At 43.9% G+C, this 18,290-nt stretch overlaps 1 protein-coding gene across 1 annotated transcript in view; it reads right to left on the minus strand.

Annotated features, from left to right (window-relative positions):
• The window catches only part of LOC138468421 (zinc finger protein 271-like), a 343,521-nt gene that overhangs the window by 309,247 nt on the left and 15,984 nt on the right, over nucleotides 1-18,290 (minus strand). Inside the window, exon 2 of the mRNA XM_069608976.1 lies at nucleotides 2,445-2,547. Coding sequence (XP_069465077.1) covers nucleotides 2,445-2,463 — 19 coding nt within the window. The 5' untranslated portion in view covers nucleotides 2,464-2,547. The remainder of the gene's footprint in view (nucleotides 1-2,444; nucleotides 2,548-18,290) is intronic.

Genomic DNA, 18,290 nt, shown 5'->3' on the forward strand with positions numbered 1-18,290 from the left:
GTGGGCAACATCAGAATGTTGGAGAAATGCATGTGTGGAATTTTGGTGAAGTGTTTCCTATGGAAGCCAGAGTGAAGTGGATCTCCAAGGACTCAAGATACTTAGTGATCTGCTTGAAGATGACCTGCTGAAGGAAAAAATTGAGTAGCAGGGAAACTGGGAGATAGTTTGCTGTGACATTTGGGAGGCAAAGGGTTTCTTCAAAAGAAGTAGGATAGTTGCAGATTTGGCTGCATGGTCCAGCGAAGGAGAGGTTGAAGAGTCTCTTCACACAGCCCCTATGACCTGACACAACTCATCACCTACCTCACACACATAGCTTGCAACACTGTGGACCTTTTGATTTCAAGCAAAAATCAGGTATCTGTGGAAAACCGGAGGAGTAGAGGAGTATACCAGGGGATCTAAGAAGGCCATAAAGAAAGTCCTGGAAACCAAATATACCAGGCCGTTTGGAACTGAATACAATCTTTAGAACAGTGGGAACCCACCAAACGATTCCTGCGAGGGGAGTATAGCAGGAGGTCCATTTAAGTTGTAAAAAGGAACTTCATCCATGTTGCAAGTAAACCATGGAATCTAGAAAGCACAAAAGAAGGTCTTGGTGAGTAGGGGCACCGGGCATTTGAAGTTGTGAAGTTGAATAAAGATTATTTGGTGCCAGATACCTGGCAGGGGAATACACCAGGAATTCTGAAGAGCTCACAAGAGGGTTCCTGATGAAGAAGCGCATCAGGTAATCCGCCAAAGGACACAAGAAGTAAAATAAATGATTGTGTGGAATTACTCATCAAAATAATGAACTCCTGTAACTCTCATTTGAATAACCAAGGAGGAGCTCAATGTTACAAACCCCTTTTGTGAATTCAGTACATAGAAACCAAGAAAGAGTTGAATGTTATGGAATGCATTGTTTGCACACGAACATTCTAAATCCAATGTAAAGAGCCAAAGAGAGTGTTGGTTGAAAGAGACATTTTTGCCAGCAGGAGAAGGGACCCACCCTCAGGATCCAAGGTATTCTCCTTGGAAAATAATTTCTGTTGGATTTACTCATTTACTTTTGATTATGATTTTGTTTTAGCCAACTCAAGGGCAGAGACATTTACTTACACTCTTAGCTGTTAATTTATAGTTTGAGGGCAAGATTAGCATGTTCTGAACACAAGGACAGCTTTATAAGTTTAATTACGTAACAGGGACTGATCTTTAGTTTAAGTTTCCGAGGCAGGGGAACTCTCCTTAGGATATGGATAGAGAGGCGTACATGCAACCCATTTCTGACACTGAGAAGACTATACCTTTGTGTCTGCCTCTCATTTCTGACCTCTCGCATCATGTGATCATATTTCTGTATGTTTACAATTTCCTAGGGCACTTCCTAGTAGCCGAATGTAGCAGCAGGTTTTGCCGTTCTCTAAAAAAAGTGTGAAACAAGTATGGAAAGGGTGGGTGGTAATAGGTGAGGAAAAGAGTCACTAGGAAGGACCAAAAGAGAGGAGACTTCAAGGTGCTTTTTGCCAATCTATGGACAGGGAGGGGGCACAGCGTTATGGAAGGTCACAGTTAACAACTGATACTTTTGTATACAGTGGCTCTGGAAATGTACAAACACCCAAGCATCTGTAAATGAAACCAGTAGCAACCAGTTGGAAATGGTCAAGAGGAATTTACACCTGGACACCCCACTTTGAGTAAAAAGATATGAGGCAGCAGAGGCTGGTCACAACAGGGGTGGGACATCGTAAGAGGCTCCACGACTGCCGCCAGTAGCTCATATTAATGGAATTTCCAGTTCCTATCTAACAAATGACTCCTTCTGCCTCTAGTTGTGGCAAATGAGTTTGGAGACACTGCACTATACATATATTAAAAATAAAATGTTCACAAGAAATGAGGCTATTACCTATAAAAGTGAAGTCTACAAACACTGAGGGCCTCATCGCGAGTTTGGGGGTAGCGCTATTACCGCTGCATTTAAGGGTCCGCCAGATCATGGCGGGGGGGAAATCCGCTGCAAATTTGCTGATTTTCGGCACGTTTACTGCCGCCAGAAAATCCACCGGCGGTAATAGCACCAATTTTCCCCATTGGGCCCAATGGGGAATGAGGAATTTCCGAATGGGCCCAATGGGGAATGGGCAATAACCGTTCCACCAAACCCGTGATCCGGTGCTAATAGCGCCTGGGGGTTTGGCGGTAGGGCTATTAGCGCCGGTGCTAATAGCGCTGGCATTACCGCCCAACTCGTGATGAGGCCTCGAGAATGTTAATATTATCACAGTGAATTTTAAGGAAGTAACGTGATGAATTGACCCCAATAAGGCTTTTACGATTGTATAGGCAAATCATTATGCAAGACACCAGGGGGACTAAGAGTATACAACAAGCTCCCAAAGGTAAATGTATTGATATCAAGGTATAAAGAAATAGTACTTTCTCACCTAAAGCCGACTCCTCCATACGTTCACCCTCGTCTTATATTTGCTGATTGCTGATCAATGCGAGATCCACATAGAATGGCGAAATAACTTCAGAATCCAGCTCCTAGACAGGACGTGAAACACAAGACAGGAAGTGTAAACATAGAAAGGGCTCTGATTACATCTTTCATGTGTTTTTATGGCCAGATTAATCACTTTTACCATGAGTTGTAATCTAAAGGGCCTGGCTGGATTACAAAAATACCACAGTAATGGTGGTAACGGATGAGGATTCACAGGAATACTGCAGTAATGGTGGTAATGAAGGAGGATTCACAGGAATACTGCAGTACTGGTGGTAATGGGGAGGATTCACAGGAATACTGCAGTAATGGTGGTAATGAAGGAGGATTCACAGGAATACTGCAGTAATGGTGTTAATGGACATGATTCACATGAATACTGCAGTAATGGTGGTAATGGATGAGGATTCATAGGAATACTGCAGTAATGGTGGTAATGGGGGAGGATTCACAGGAATACTGCTGTAATGGTGGTAATGGACATGATCCACAGGAATACTGCAGTAATGGTGGTAATGGATGAGGATTCATAGGAATAGTGCAGTAATGGTGGTAATTGATGAGGATTCCCAGGAATACTGCAGTAATGGTGGTAATGGATGAGGATTCACAGGAATACTGCAGTAATGGTGGTAATGGACATGATTCACAGGAATACTGCAGTAATGGTGGTAATGGATGAGGATTCATAGGAATACTGCAGTAATGGTGGTAATGGGGATGATTCACAGGAATACTGCAGTAATGGTGGTAATGGGGGAGGATTCACAGGAATACTGCTGTAATGGGGATAATGAAAGAGGATTCACAGGAATACTTCAGTAATGGTGGTTATGGATGAGGATTCACAGGAACACTGCAGTAATGGTGGTAAAGGGGAGGATTCACAGGAATATTGCAGTAATGGTGGTAATGGGGAGGATTCACAGGAATACTGCAGTAATGGGGATAATGAAAGAGGATTCACAGGAATGATGGAGTAATGGTGGTAATGGATGAGGATTCACAGGAACACTGCAGTAATGGTGGTAATGGAGGAGGATTCACAGGAATACCGCAGAAATGGTGGTAATGGGGAGGATTCACAGGAACATTGCAGTAATGGTGGTAATGGGGAGGATTCACAGGAATACTGCAGTAATGGTGGTAATGGGGAGGATTCACGGGAACACTGCAGTAATGGTGGTAATGGGGGAGGATTCACAGGAATACTGCAGTAATGGTGGTAATGGGGAGGATTCACAGGAATGCTGCAGTAATGGTGGTAATGGGGAGGATTCACAGGAATGCTGCAGTAATGGTGGTAATGGATAAGGATTCACAGGAATACCGCAGTAATGGTGGTAATGGGGAGGATTCACAGGAATACTGCAGTGATGGTGGTAATGGTAGAGGATTCACAGGAATACTGCAGTAATGGTGGTAATGGTAGAGGGTTCACAGGAATACTGCTGTAATGGTGGTAATGGGGAAGATTCACAGGAATACTGCAGTGATGGTGGTAATGGTAGAGGATTCACAGGAATACTGCAGTAATGGTGGTAATGGGGAGGATTCACAGTAATACTGCAGTAATTGTGGCAATGGGGAGGATTCACAGGAATACTGCTGTAATGGTGGTAATGGGGAGGATTTACAGGAATACCGCAGTAATAGTGATAATGGGGAGGATTCACAGGAATACTGCAGTGATGGTGGTAATGGGGAGGATTCACAGGAATGCTGCAGTAATGGTGGTAATGGGGAGGATTCACAGGAATGCTGCAGTAATGGTGGTAATGGGGAGGATTCACAGAAATACTGCAGTAATTGTGGCAATGGGGGAGGATTCACAGGAATATTGCAGTAATGGTGGTAATGGGAGGATTCACAGGAATACTGCAGTAATGGTGGCAATAGGGAGGATTCACAGAAATACTGCTGTAATGGTGGTAATGGTAGAGGATTCACAGGAATACTGCAGTAATGGTGGTAATGGTAGAGGATTCACAGGAATACTGCAGTGATGGTGGTAATGGTAGAGGATTCACAGGAATACTGCAGTGATGGTGGTAATGGGGAGGATTCACATGAATACTGCTGTAATGGTGGTAATGGGGAGGATTCACAGGAATACTGCTGTAATGGAGGTAATGGTAGAGGATTCACAGGAATACTGCAGTAATGGTGGTAATGGATGAGGATTCACAGGAACACTGCAGTAATGGTGGTAATGGAGGAGGATTCACAGGAATACTGCATAATGGTGGTAATGGGGAGGATTCACAGGAATGCTGCAGTAATGGTGGTAATGGGGAGGATTCACAGGAATGCTGCAGTAATGGTGGTAATGGATGAGGATTCACAGGAATACTGCAGTAATGGTGGTAATGGACATGATTCACAGGAATACTGCAGTAATGGTGGTAATGGATGAGGATTCATAGGAATACTGCAGTAATGGTTGTAATGGGGATGATTCACAGGAATACTGCAGTAATGGTGGTAATGGGGAGGATTTACAGGAATACTGCAGTAATGGGGATAATGAAAGAGGATTCACAGGAATACTGCAGTAATGGTGGTAATGGGGAGGATTCAGAGGAACATTGCAGTAATGGTGGTAATGGATGAGGATTCACAGGAATGCTGCAGTAATGGTGGTAATGGGGAGGATTCACAGGAATGCTGCAGTAATGGTGGTAATGGATGAGGATTCACAGGAATACTGCAGTAATGGTGGTAATGGGGAGGATTCACAGGAATGCTGCAGTAATGGTGGTAATGGATGAGGATTCACAGGAATGCTGCAGTAATGGTGGTAATGGATGAGGATTCACAGGAATACTGCAGTAATGGTGGTAATGGGGAGGATTCACAGGAATGCTGCAGTAATGGTGGTAATGGATGGGGATTCACATGAACACTGCAGTAATGGTGGTAATGGAGGAGGATTCACAGGAATACTGCCGTAATGGTGGTAATGGGGAGGATTCACAGGAATGCTGCAGTAATGGTGGTAATGGATGAAGATTCACAGGAATACTGCAGTAATGGTGGTAATGGGGAGGATTCACAGGGATGCTGCAGTAATGGTGGTAATGTGGAGGATTCACAGGGATGCTGCAGTAATGGTGGTAATGTGGGAGGATTCACAGGAGTACTGCAGTAATGGTGGTAATGGGGAGGATTCACAGGAACACTGCAGTAATGGTGGTAATGGAGGAGAATTCCCATGAATGCTGCAGTAATGGTGGTAATGGGGAGGATTCACAGGAATACTGCAGTAATGGTGGTAATGGATGAGGATTCACAGGAATACTGCAGTAATGGTGGTAATGGGGAGGATTCACAGGAATGCTGCCGTAATGGTGGTAATGGGGAGGATTCCCAGGAACACTGCAGTACTGGTGGTAATGGGGGAGGATTCACATGACTACTGCAGTAATGGTGGTAATGGGGAGGATTCACAGGAATACTGCAGTAATGGTGGTAATGGGGAGGATTCACAGTAATACTCCAGAAATGGGGATCATGAAAGAGGATTCACAGGAATACTGCAGTAATGGTGGTAATGTATAAGGATTCACAGGAATACCACAGTAATTGTGGTAATGGGGATGATTTACAGGAATACTGCAGTAATGGTGGTAATGGAGGAGGATTCATAGGAATACTGCAGTAATGGTGGTAATGGATGAGGATTCACAGGAATACTGCAGTACTGGTGATAATGGGGATGATTCACAGGAATACTGTAGTAATGGTGGTAATGAAGGATGATTCACAGGAATACTGCAGTAATGGTGGTAATGGACATGATTCACAGGAATACTGCAGTAATGGTGGTAATGGATGAGGATTCATAGGAATACTGCAGTAATGGTTGTAATGGGGATGATTCACTGGAATACTGCAGTAATGGTGGTAATGGGGAGGATTCACAGGAATGCTGCAGTAATGGTGGTAATGGATGAGGATTCACAGGAATACTGCAGTAATGGTGGTAATGGGGAGGATTCACAGGGATGCTGCAGTAATGGTGGTAATGTGGAGGATTCACAGGGATGCTGCAGTAATGGTGGTAATGTGGGAGGATTCACAGGAATACTGCAGTAATTATGCTAATGGAGGCGGATTCACAGGAATACTGCAGTAATGGTGGTAATGGGGAGGATTCACAGGAACACTGCAGTAATGGTGGTAATGGAGGAGAATTCCCATGAATGCTGCAGTAATGGTGGTAATGGGGAGGATTCACAGGAATACTGCAGTAATGGTGGTAATGGATGAGGATTCACAGGAATACTGCAGTAATGGTGGTAATGGGGAGGATTCACAGGCATGCTGCCGTAATGGTGGTAATGGGGAGGATTCACAGGAACACTGCAGTACTGGTGGTAATGGGGGAGGATTCACAGGACTACTGCAGTAATGGTGGTAATGGGGAGGGTTCACAGGAATACTGCAGTAATGGTGGTAATGGGGAGGATTCACAGTAATACTCCAGTAATGGGGATCATGAAAGAGGATTCACAGGAATACTGCAGTAATGGTGGTAATGTATAAGGATTCACAGGAATACCACAGTAATTGTGGTAATGGGGATGATTTACAGGAATACTGCAGTAATGGTGGTAATGGAGGAGGATTCATAGGAATACTGCAGTAATGGTGGTAATGGATGAGGATTCACAGGAATACTGCAGTACTGGTGATAATGGGGATGATTCACAGGAATACTGTAGTAATGGTGGTAATGAAGGAGGATTCACAGGAATACTGCAGTAATGGTGGTAATGGACATGATTCACAGGAATACTGCAGTAATGGTGGTAATGGATGAGGATTCATAGGAATACTGCAGTAATGGTTGTAATGGGGATGATTCACAGGAATACTGCAGTAATGGTGGTAATGGGGAGGATTCACAGGAACACTGCAGTAATGGTGGTAATGGAGGAGAATTCACATGAATGCTGCAGTAATGGTGGTAATGGGGAGGATTTACAGGAATGCTGCAGTAATGGGGATAATGAAAGAGGATTCACAGGAATACTGCAGTAATGGTGGTAATGGGGAGGATTCACAGGAACATTGCAGTAATGGTGGTAATGGATGAGGATTCACAGGGATACTGCAGTAATGGTGGTAATGGATGAGGATTCACAGGGATACTGCAGTAATGGTGGTAAAGGGGAGGATTCACAGGAATATTACATTAATGGTGGTAATGGGAAGGATTCACAGGAATACTGCAGTAATGATGGTAATGGAGGAGGATTCACAGGAATACTGCAGTAATGGTGGCAATGGATGAGGATTCACAGGAACACTGCAGTAATGGTGGTAATGGAGGAGGATTCACAGGAACATTGCAGTAATGGTGGTAATGGAGGAGGATTCATAGGAACCCTGCAGTAATGGTGGTAATGGATTAGGATTCACAGGAATACTGCAGAAATGGTGGTAATGTATAAGGATTCACAGGAATACCACAGTAATTGTGGTAATGGGGATGATTTACAGGAATACTGCAGTAATGGTGGTAATGGAGGAGGATTCATAGGAATACTGCAGTAATGGTGGTAATGGAGGAGGATTCACAGGAATACTGCAGTAATGGTGGTAATGGATGAGGATTCACAGGAACACTGCAGTAATGGTGGTAATCGAGGAGGATTCACAGGAATACTGCAGTAATGGTGGTAATGGGGAGGATTCACAGGAACACTGCAGTAATGGTGGTAATGGAGGAGGATTCACAGGAATACTGCAGTAATGGTGGTAATGGGGAGGATTCACAGGAATACTGCAGTAATGGGGATAATGAAAGAGGATGCACAGGAATACTGCAGTAATGGTGGTAATGGATGAGGATTCACAGGAACATTGCAGTAATGGTGGTAATGGAGGAGGATTCATAGGAACCCTGCAGTAATGGTGGTAATGGATTAGGATTCACAGGAATACTGCAGAAATGGTGGTAATGTATAAGGATTCACAGGAAGACCACAGTAATTGTGGTAATGGGGATGATTTACAGGAATACTGCAGTAATGGTGGTAATGGGGATGATTTACAGGAATACTGCAGTAATGGTGGTAATGGAGGAGGATTCATAGGAATACTGCAGTAATGGTGGTAATGGATGAGGATTCACAGGAATACTGCAGTAATGGTGGTAATGGAGGAGGATTCACAGGAATACTGCAGTAATGGTGGTAATGGGGAGGATTCACAGGAACACTGCAGTAATGGGGATCATGAAAGAGGATTCACAGGAATACTGCAGTAATGGTGGTAATGTATAAGGATTCACAGGAATACCACAGTAATTGTGGTAATGGGGATGATTTACAGGAATACTGAAAGTAATGGTGGTAATGGAGGAGGATTCATAGGAATACTGCAGTAATGGTGGTAATGGATGAGGATTCACAGGAATACTGCAGTAATGGTGGTAATGGACATGATTCACAGGAATACTGCAGTAATGGTGGTAATGGATGAGGATTCATAGGAATACTGCAGTAATGGTTGTAATGGGGATGATTCACAGGAATACTGCAGTAATGGTGGTAATGGTGAGGATTCACAGGAATACTGCAGTAATGGTGGTAATGTGGAGGATTCACAGGAACACTGCAGTAATGGTGGTAATGGAGGAGGATTCACAGGAATACTGCAGTAATGGTGGTAATGGGGAGGATTCACAGGAATACTGCAGTAATGGGGATCATGAAAGAGGATTCACAGGAATACTGCAGTAATGGTGGTAATGTATAAGGATTCACAGGAATACCACAGTAATTGTGGTAATGGGGATGATTTACAGGAATACTGCAGTAATGGTGGTAATGGAGGAGGATTCATAGGAATACTGCAGTAATGGTGGTAATGGATGAGGATTCACAGGAATACTGCAGTACTGGTGATAATGGGGAGGATTCACAGGAATACTGTAGTAATGGTGGTAATGAAGGAGGATTCACAGGAATACTGCAGTAATGGTGGTAATGGACATGATTCACAGGAATACTGCAGTAATGGTGGTAATGGATGAGGATTCATAGGAATACTGCAGTAATGGTTGTAATGGGGATGATTCACAGGGATACTGCAGTAATGGTGGTAATGGTGAGGATTCACAGGAACACTGCAGTAATGGTGGTAATGGAGGAGAATTCACATGAATGCTGCAGTAATGGTGGTAATGGGGAGGATTTACAGGAATACTGCAGTAATGGGGATAATGAAAGAGGATTCACAGGAATACTGCAGTAATGGTGGTGATGGGGAGGATTCACAGGAACATTGCAGTAATGGTGGTAATGGATGAGGATTCACAGGGATACTGCAGTAATGGTGGTAATAGATGAGGATTCACAGGGATACTGCAGTAATGGTGGTAAAGGGGAGGATTCACAGGAATATTACATTAATGGTGGTAATGGGAAGGATTCACAGGAATACTGCAGTAATGATGGTAATGGAGGAGGATTCACAGGAATACTGCAGTAATGGTGGCAATGGATGAGGATTCACAGGAACACTGCAGTAATGGTGGTAATGGAGGAGGATTCACAGGAACACTGCAGTAATGGTGGTAATGGGGAGGATTTACAGGAATACTGAAGTAATGGTGGTAATGGGGAGGATTCACAGGAATACTGCAATAATGGGGAGGATTCACAGGAATACTGTAGTAATGGTGGTAATGAAGGAGGATTCACAGGAATACTGCAGTAATGGTGGTAATGGGGAGGATTCACAGAAATACTGCAGTAATGGTGGTAATGGGGATGATTCACGGGAATACTGCAGTAATGGTGGTAATGGGGAGGATTTACAGGAATACTGCAATAATGGGGATAATGAAAGAGGATTCACAGGAATACTGCAGTAATGGTGGTAATGGGGAGGATTCACAGGAACATTGTAGTAATGGTGGTAATGGATGAGGATTCACAGGGATACTGCAGTAATGGTGGTAAAGGGGAGGATTCACAGGAATATTGCAGTAATGGTGGTAATGGAGGAGGATTCACAGGAATACTGCAGTAATGGTGGTAATGAAAGAGGATTCACAGGAATACTGCAGTAATGGTGGTAATGGGGAGGATTCACAGGAATGCTGCAGTAATGGTGGTAATGTGGGAGGATTCACAGGAATACTGCAGTAATGGTGGTAATGGAGGAGGATTCACATGAACACTGCAGTGATGGTGGTAATGGAGGAGGATTCACAGGAATACTGCCGTAATGGTGGTAATGGGGAGGATTCACAGGAATGCTGCAGTAATGGTGGTAATGGATGAGGATTCACAGGGACACTACAGTAATCGTGGTAATGGAGGAGGATTCACAGGAATACTGCAGTCATGGTGGTAATGGATGAGGATTCACGCGAATACTGCAGTAATGGTGGTAATTGATGAGGATTAACAGGAACACTGCAGTAATGGTGGTAATGGAGGAGGATTCATAGGAACCCTGCAGTAATGGTAGTAATGGATTAGGATTCACAGGAATACTGCAGAAATCGTGGTAATGTATAAGGATTCACAGGAATACTGCGGTAATGGTGGTAATGTGGGAGGATTCACAGGAATACTGCAGTAATGGTGGTAATGGATGAGGATTCACAGGAACACTGCAGTAATGGTGGTAATGGAGGAGGATTCATAGGAACCCTGCAGTAATGGTGGTAATGGATGAGGATTCAGAGGAATACTGCAGAAATGGTGGTAATGGGGAGAATTCACAGGAACATTGCAGTAATGGTGGTAATGGGGAGGATTCACAGGAATGCTGCAGTAATGGTGGTAATGGATGAGGATTCACAGGAACACTGCACTAATGGTGGTAATGGATGAGGATTCACAGGAACACTGCAGAAATGGTGGTAATGGGGATGATTTACAGGAATACTGCAATAATGGTGGTAATGGAGGAGGATTCATAGGAATACTGCAGTAATGGTGGTAATGGATGAGGATTCACAGGAACACTGCAGTATTGGTGGTAATGGAGGAGGATTCACAGGAATACTGCAGAAATGGTGGTAATGGGGAGGATTCACAGGAACACTGCAGTAATGGTGGTAATGGAGGAGGATTCATAGGAATACTGCAGTAATGGTGGTAATGGGGAGGATTCACAGGAATACTGCAGTAATGGGGATCATGAAAGAGGATTTACAGGAATACTGCAGTAATGGTGGTAATGTATAAGGATTCACAGGAATACCACAGTAATTGTGGTAATGGGGATGATTTACAGGAATACTGCAGTAATGGTGGTAATGGAGGAGGATTCATAGGAATACTGCAGTAATGGTGGTAATGGATGAGGATTCACAGGAATACTGCAGTACTGGTGATAATGGGGAGGATTCACAGGAATACTGTAGTAATGGTGGTAATGAAGGAGGATTCACAGGAATACTGCAGTAATGGTTGTAATGGACATGATTCACAGGAATACTGCAGTAATGGTGGTAATGGATGAGGATTCATAGGAATACTGCAGTAATGGTTGTAATGGGGATGATTCACAGGAATACTGCAGTAATGGTGATAATGGTGAGGATTCACAGGAACACTGCAGTAATGGTCGTAATGGAGGAGAATTCACATGAATGCTGCAGTAATGGTGGTAATGGGGAGGATTTACAGGAATACTGCAGTAATGGGGATAATGAAAGAGGATTCACAGGAATACTGCAGTAATGGTGGTGATGGGGAGGATTCACAGGAACATTGCAGTAATGGTGGTAATGGATGAGGATTCACAGGGATACTGCAGTAATGGTGGTAATAGATGAGGATTCACAGGGATACTGCAGTAATGGTGATAAAGGGGAGGATTCACAGGAATATTACATTAATGGTGGTAATGGGAAGGATTCACAGGAATACTGCAGTAATGATGGTAATGGAGGAGGATTCACAGGAATACTGCAGTAATGGTGGCAATGGATGAGGATTCACAGGAACACTGCAGTAATGGTGGTAATGGAGGAGGATTCACAGGAACATTGCAGTAATGGTGGTAATGTATAAGGATTCACAGGAATACCACAGTAATTGTGGTAATGGGGATGATTTACAGGAATACTGCAGTAATGGTGGTAATGGAGGAGGATTCATAGGAATACTGCAGTAATGGTGGTAATGGAGGAGGATTCACAGGAATACTGCAGTAATGGTGGTAATGGATGAGGATTCACAGGAACACTGCAGTAATGGTGGTAATGGATTAGGATTCACAGGAATACTGCAGAAATGGTGGTAATGTATAAGGATTCACAGGAATACCACAGTAATTGTGGTAATGGGGATGATTTACAGGAATACTGCAGTAATGGTGGTAATGGAGGAGGATTCATAGGAATACTGCAGTAATGGTGGTAATGGAGGAGGATTCACAGGAATACTGCAGTAATGGTGGTAATGGATGAGGATTCACAGGAACACTGCAGTAATGGTGGTAATGGAGGAGGATTCACAGGAATACTGCAGTAATGGTGGTAATGGGGAGGATTCACGGGAACACTGCAGTAATGGTGGTAATGGAGGAGGATTCACAGGAATACTGCAGTAATGGTGGTAATGGGGAGGATTCACAGGAATACTGCAGTAATGGGGAGATTGAAAGAGGATGTACAGGAATACTGCAGTAATGGTGGTAATGGATGAGGATTCACAGGAACACTGCAGTAATGGTGGTAATGGGGAGGATTTACAGGAATACTGCAGTAATGGTGGTAATGGGGAGGATTCACAGGAATACTGCAATAATGGGGAGGATTCACAGGAATACTGTAGTAATGGTGGTAATGAAGGAGGATTCACAGGAATACTGCAGTAATGGTGGTAATGGGGAGGATTCACAGGAATATTGCAGTAATGGTGGTAATTGGGATGATTCACAGGAATACTGCAGTAATGGTGGTAATGGGGAGGATTTACAGGAATACTGCAATAATGGGGATAATGAAAGAGGATTCACAGGAATACTGCAGTAATGGTGGTAATGGGGAGGATTCACAGGAACATTGCAGTAATGGTGGTAATGGATGAGGATTCACAGGGATACTGCAGTAATGGTGGTAAAGGGGAGGATTCACAGGAATATTGCAGTAATGGTGGTAATGGAGGAGGATTCACAGGAATACTGCAGTAATGGTGGTAATGTGGGAGGATTCACAGGAATACTGCAGTAATGGTGGTAATGGAGGAGGAATCACATGAACACTGCAGTGATGGTGGTAATGGAGGAGGATTCACAGGAGTACTGCCGTAATGGTGGTAATGGGGAGGATTCACAGGAATGCTGCAGTAATGGTGGTAATGGATGAGGATTCACAGGGACACTACAGTAATGGTGGTAATGGAGGAGGATTCACAGGAATAGTGCAGAAATGGTGGTAATGGATGAGGATTCACACGAATACTGCAGTAATGGTGGTAATTGATGAGGATTCACAGGAACACTGCAGTAATGGTGGTAATGGATTAGGATTCACAGGAATACTGCAGAAATGGTGGTAATGTATAAGGATTCACAGGAATACCACAGTAATTGTGGTAATGGGGATGATTTACAGGAATACTGCAGTAATGGTGGTAATGGAGGAGGATTCATAGGAATACTGCAGTAATGGTGGTAATGGAGGAGGATTCACAGGAATACTGCAGTAATGGTGGTAATGGATGAGGATTCACAGGAACACTGCAGTAATGGTGGTAATGGAGGAGGATTCACAGGAATACTGCAGTAATGGTGGTAATGGGGAGGATTCACGGGAACACTGCAGTAATGGTGGTAATGGAGGAGGATTCACAGGAATACTGCAGTAATGGTGGTAATGGGGAGGATTCACAGGAATACTGCAGTAATGGGGAGATTGAAAGAGGATGTACAGGAATACTGCAGTAATGGTGGTAATGGATGAGGATTCACAGGAACACTGCAGTAATGGTGGTAATGGGGAGGATTTACAGGAATACTGCAGTAATGGTGGTAATGGGGAGGATTCACAGGAATACTGCAATAATGGGGAGGATTCACAGGAATACTGTAGTAATGGTGGTAATGAAGGAGGATTCACAGGAATACTGCAGTAATGGTGGTAATGGGGAGGATTCACAGGAATATTGCAGTAATGGTGGTAATTGGGATGATTCACAGGAATACTGCAGTAATGGTGGTAATGGGGAGGATTTACAGGAATACTGCAATAATGGGGATAATGAAAGAGGATTCACAGGAATACTGCAGTAATGGTGGTAATGGGGAGGATTCACAGGAACATTGCAGTAATGGTGGTAATGGATGAGGATTCACAGGGATACTGCAGTAATGGTGGTAAAGGGGAGGATTCACAGGAATATTGCAGTAATGGTGGTAATGGAGGAGGATTCACAGGAATACTGCAGTAATGGTGGTAATATGGGAGGATTCACAGGAATACTGCAGTAATGGTGGTAATGGAGGAGGAATCACATGAACACTGCAGTGATGGTGGTAATGGAGGAGGATTCACAGGAGTACTGCCGTAATGGTGGTAATGGGGAGGATTCACAGGAATGCTGCAGTAATGGTGGTAATGGATGAGGATTCACAGGGACACTACAGTAATGGTGGTAATGGAGGATTCACAGGAATAGTGCAGAAATGGTGGTAATGGATGAGGATTCACACGAATACTGCAGTAATGGTGGTAATTGATGAGGATTCACAGGAACACTGCAGTAATGGTGGTAATGGATTAGGATTCACAGGAATACTGCAGAAATGGTGGTAATGTATAAGGATTCACAGGAATACCACAGTAATTGTGGTAATGGGGATGATTTACAGGAATACTGCAGTAATGGTGGTAATGGAGGAGGATTCATAGGAATACTGCAGTAATGGTGGTAATGGAGGAGGATTCACAGGAATACTGCAGTAATGGTGGTAATGGATGAGGATTCACAGGAACACTGCAGTAATGGTGGTAATGGAGGAGGATTCACAGGAATACTGCAGTAATGGTGGTAATGGGGAGGATTCACGGGAACACTGCAGTAATGGTGGTAATGGAGGAGGATTCACAGGAATACTGCAGTAATGGTGGTAATGGGGAGGATTCACAGGAATACTGCAGTAATGGGGAGATTGAAAGAGGATGTACAGGAATACTGCAGTAATGGTGGTAATGGATGAGGATTCACAGGAACACTGCAGTAATGGTGGTAATGGGGAGGATTTACAGGAATACTGCAGTAATGGTGGTAATGGGGAGGATTCACAGGAATACTGCAATAATGGGGAGGATTCACAGGAATACTGTAGTAATGGTGGTAATGAAGGAGGATTCACAGGAATACTGCAGTAATGGTGGTAATGGGGAGGATTCACAGGAATATTGCAGTAATGGTGGTAATTGGGATGATTCACAGGAATACTGCAGTAATGGTGGTAATGGGGAGGATTTACAGGAATACTGCAATAATGGGGATAATGAAAGAGGATTCACAGGAATACTGCAGTAATGGTGGTAATGGGGAGGATTCACAGGAACATTGCAGTAATGGTGGTAATGGATGAGGATTCACAGGGATACTGCAGTAATGGTGGTAAAGGGGAGGATTCACAGGAATATTGCAGTAATGGTGGTAATGGAGGAGGATTCACAGGAATACTGCAGTAATGGTGGTAATGTGGGAGGATTCACAGGAATGCTGCAGTAATGGTGGTAATGGATGAGGATTCACAGGGACACTACAGTAATGGTGGTAATGGAGGAGGATTCACAGGAATAGTGCAGAAATGGTGGTAATGGATGAGGATTCACACGAATACTGCAGTAATGGTGGTAATTGATGAGGATTCACAGGAACACTGCAGTAATGGTGGTAATGGAGGAGGATTCATAGGAACCCTGCAGTAATGGTGGTAATGGAGGAGGATTCACAGGAATACTGCAGAAATGGTGGTAATGGGGAGAATTCACAGGAACATTGCAGTAATGGTGGAAATGGGGAGGATTCACAGGAATGCTGCAGTAATGGTGGTAATGGATGAGGATTCACAGGAACACTGCAGTAATGGTGGTAATGGAGGAGGATTCATAGGAACCCTGCAGTAATGGTGGTAATGGATGAGGATTCACAGGAATACTGCAGAAATGGTGGTAAAGGGGAGAATTCACAGGAACATTGCAGTAATGGTGGTAATGGGGAGGATTCACAGGAATGCTGCAGTAATGGTGGTAATGGATGAGGATTCACAGGAACACTGCAGAAATGGTGGTAATGGGGAGGATTCACAGGAATGCTGCAGTAATGGTGGTAATGGGGAGGATTCACGGGAATATTGCAGTAATGGTGGTAATGGGGAGGATTCACAGGAACATTGCAGTAATGGGGATAATGAAAGAGGATTCAGAGGAATACTGCAGTAATGGTGGTAATGGGGAGGATTCACAGGAACATTGCAGTAATGGTGGTAATGGAGGAGGATTCACAGGAATGCTGCAGTAATGGTGGTAATGGGGAGGATTCACAGGAATATTGCAGTAATGGTGGTAATGGGAAGGATTCACAGGAATACTGCAGTAATGGTGGTAATGGGGAGGATTCACAGGAACATTGCAGTAATGATGGTAATGGAGGAGGATTCACAGGAATACTGCAGTAATGGTGGTAATGGACGAGGATTCACAGGAACACTGCAGTAATGGTGGTAATGGAGGAGGATTCACAGGAATACTGCAGTAATGGTGGTAAAGGGGAGGATGCACAGGAATATTGCAGTAATGGTGGTAATGGGGAGGATTCACAGGAACATTGCAGTAATGGTGGTAATGGAGGAGGATTCATAGGAACCCTGCAGTAATGGTGGTAATGGATGAGGATTCACAGGAATACTGCAGAAATGGTGGTAAAGGGGAGAATTCACAGGAACATTGCAGTAATGGTGGTAATGGGGAGGATTCACAGGAATGCTGCAGTAATGGTGGTAATGGATGAGGATTCACAGGAACACTGCAGAAATGGTGGTAATGGGGAGGATTCACAGGAATGCTGCAGTAATGGTGGTATGGGGAGGATTCACGGGAATATTGCAGTAATGGTGGTAATGGGGAGGATTCACAGGAACATTGCAGTAATGGGGATAATGAAAGAGGATTCACAGGAATACTGCAGTAATGGTGGTAATGGGGAGGATTCACAGGAACATTGCAGTAATGGAGGTAATGGAGGAGGATTCACAGGAATACTGCCGTAATGGTGGTAATGGGGAGGATTCACAGGAATGCTGCAGTAATGGTGGTAATGGGGAGGATTCACAGGAATATTGCAGTAATGGTGGTAATGGGAAGGATTCACAGGAATACTGCAGTAATGGTGGTAATGGGGAGGATTCACAGGAACATTGCAGTAATGATGGTAATGGAGGAGGATTCACAGGAATACTGCAGTAATGGTGGTAATGGACGAGGATTCACAGGAACACTGCAGTAATGGTGGTAATGGAGGAGGATTCACAGGAATACTGCAGTAATGGTGGTAAAGGGGAGGATGCACAGGAATATTGCAGTAATGGTGGTAATGGGGAGGATTCACAGGAACATTGCAGTAATGGTGGTAATTGATGAGGATTCACAGGAACACTGCAGTAATGGTGGTAATGGAGGAGGATTCATAGGAACCCTGCAGTAATGGTGGTAATGGAGGAGGATTCACAGGAATACTGCAGAAATGGTGGTAATGGGGAGAATTCACAGGAACATTGCAGTAATGGTGGA

This window comes from Ambystoma mexicanum, chromosome 4q (assembly GCF_040938575.1).
Source record: "Ambystoma mexicanum isolate Mex_15411 chromosome 4q, UKY_AmexF1_1, whole genome shotgun sequence".
Lineage (NCBI taxonomy): Eukaryota > Metazoa > Chordata > Amphibia > Caudata > Ambystomatidae > Ambystoma > Ambystoma mexicanum.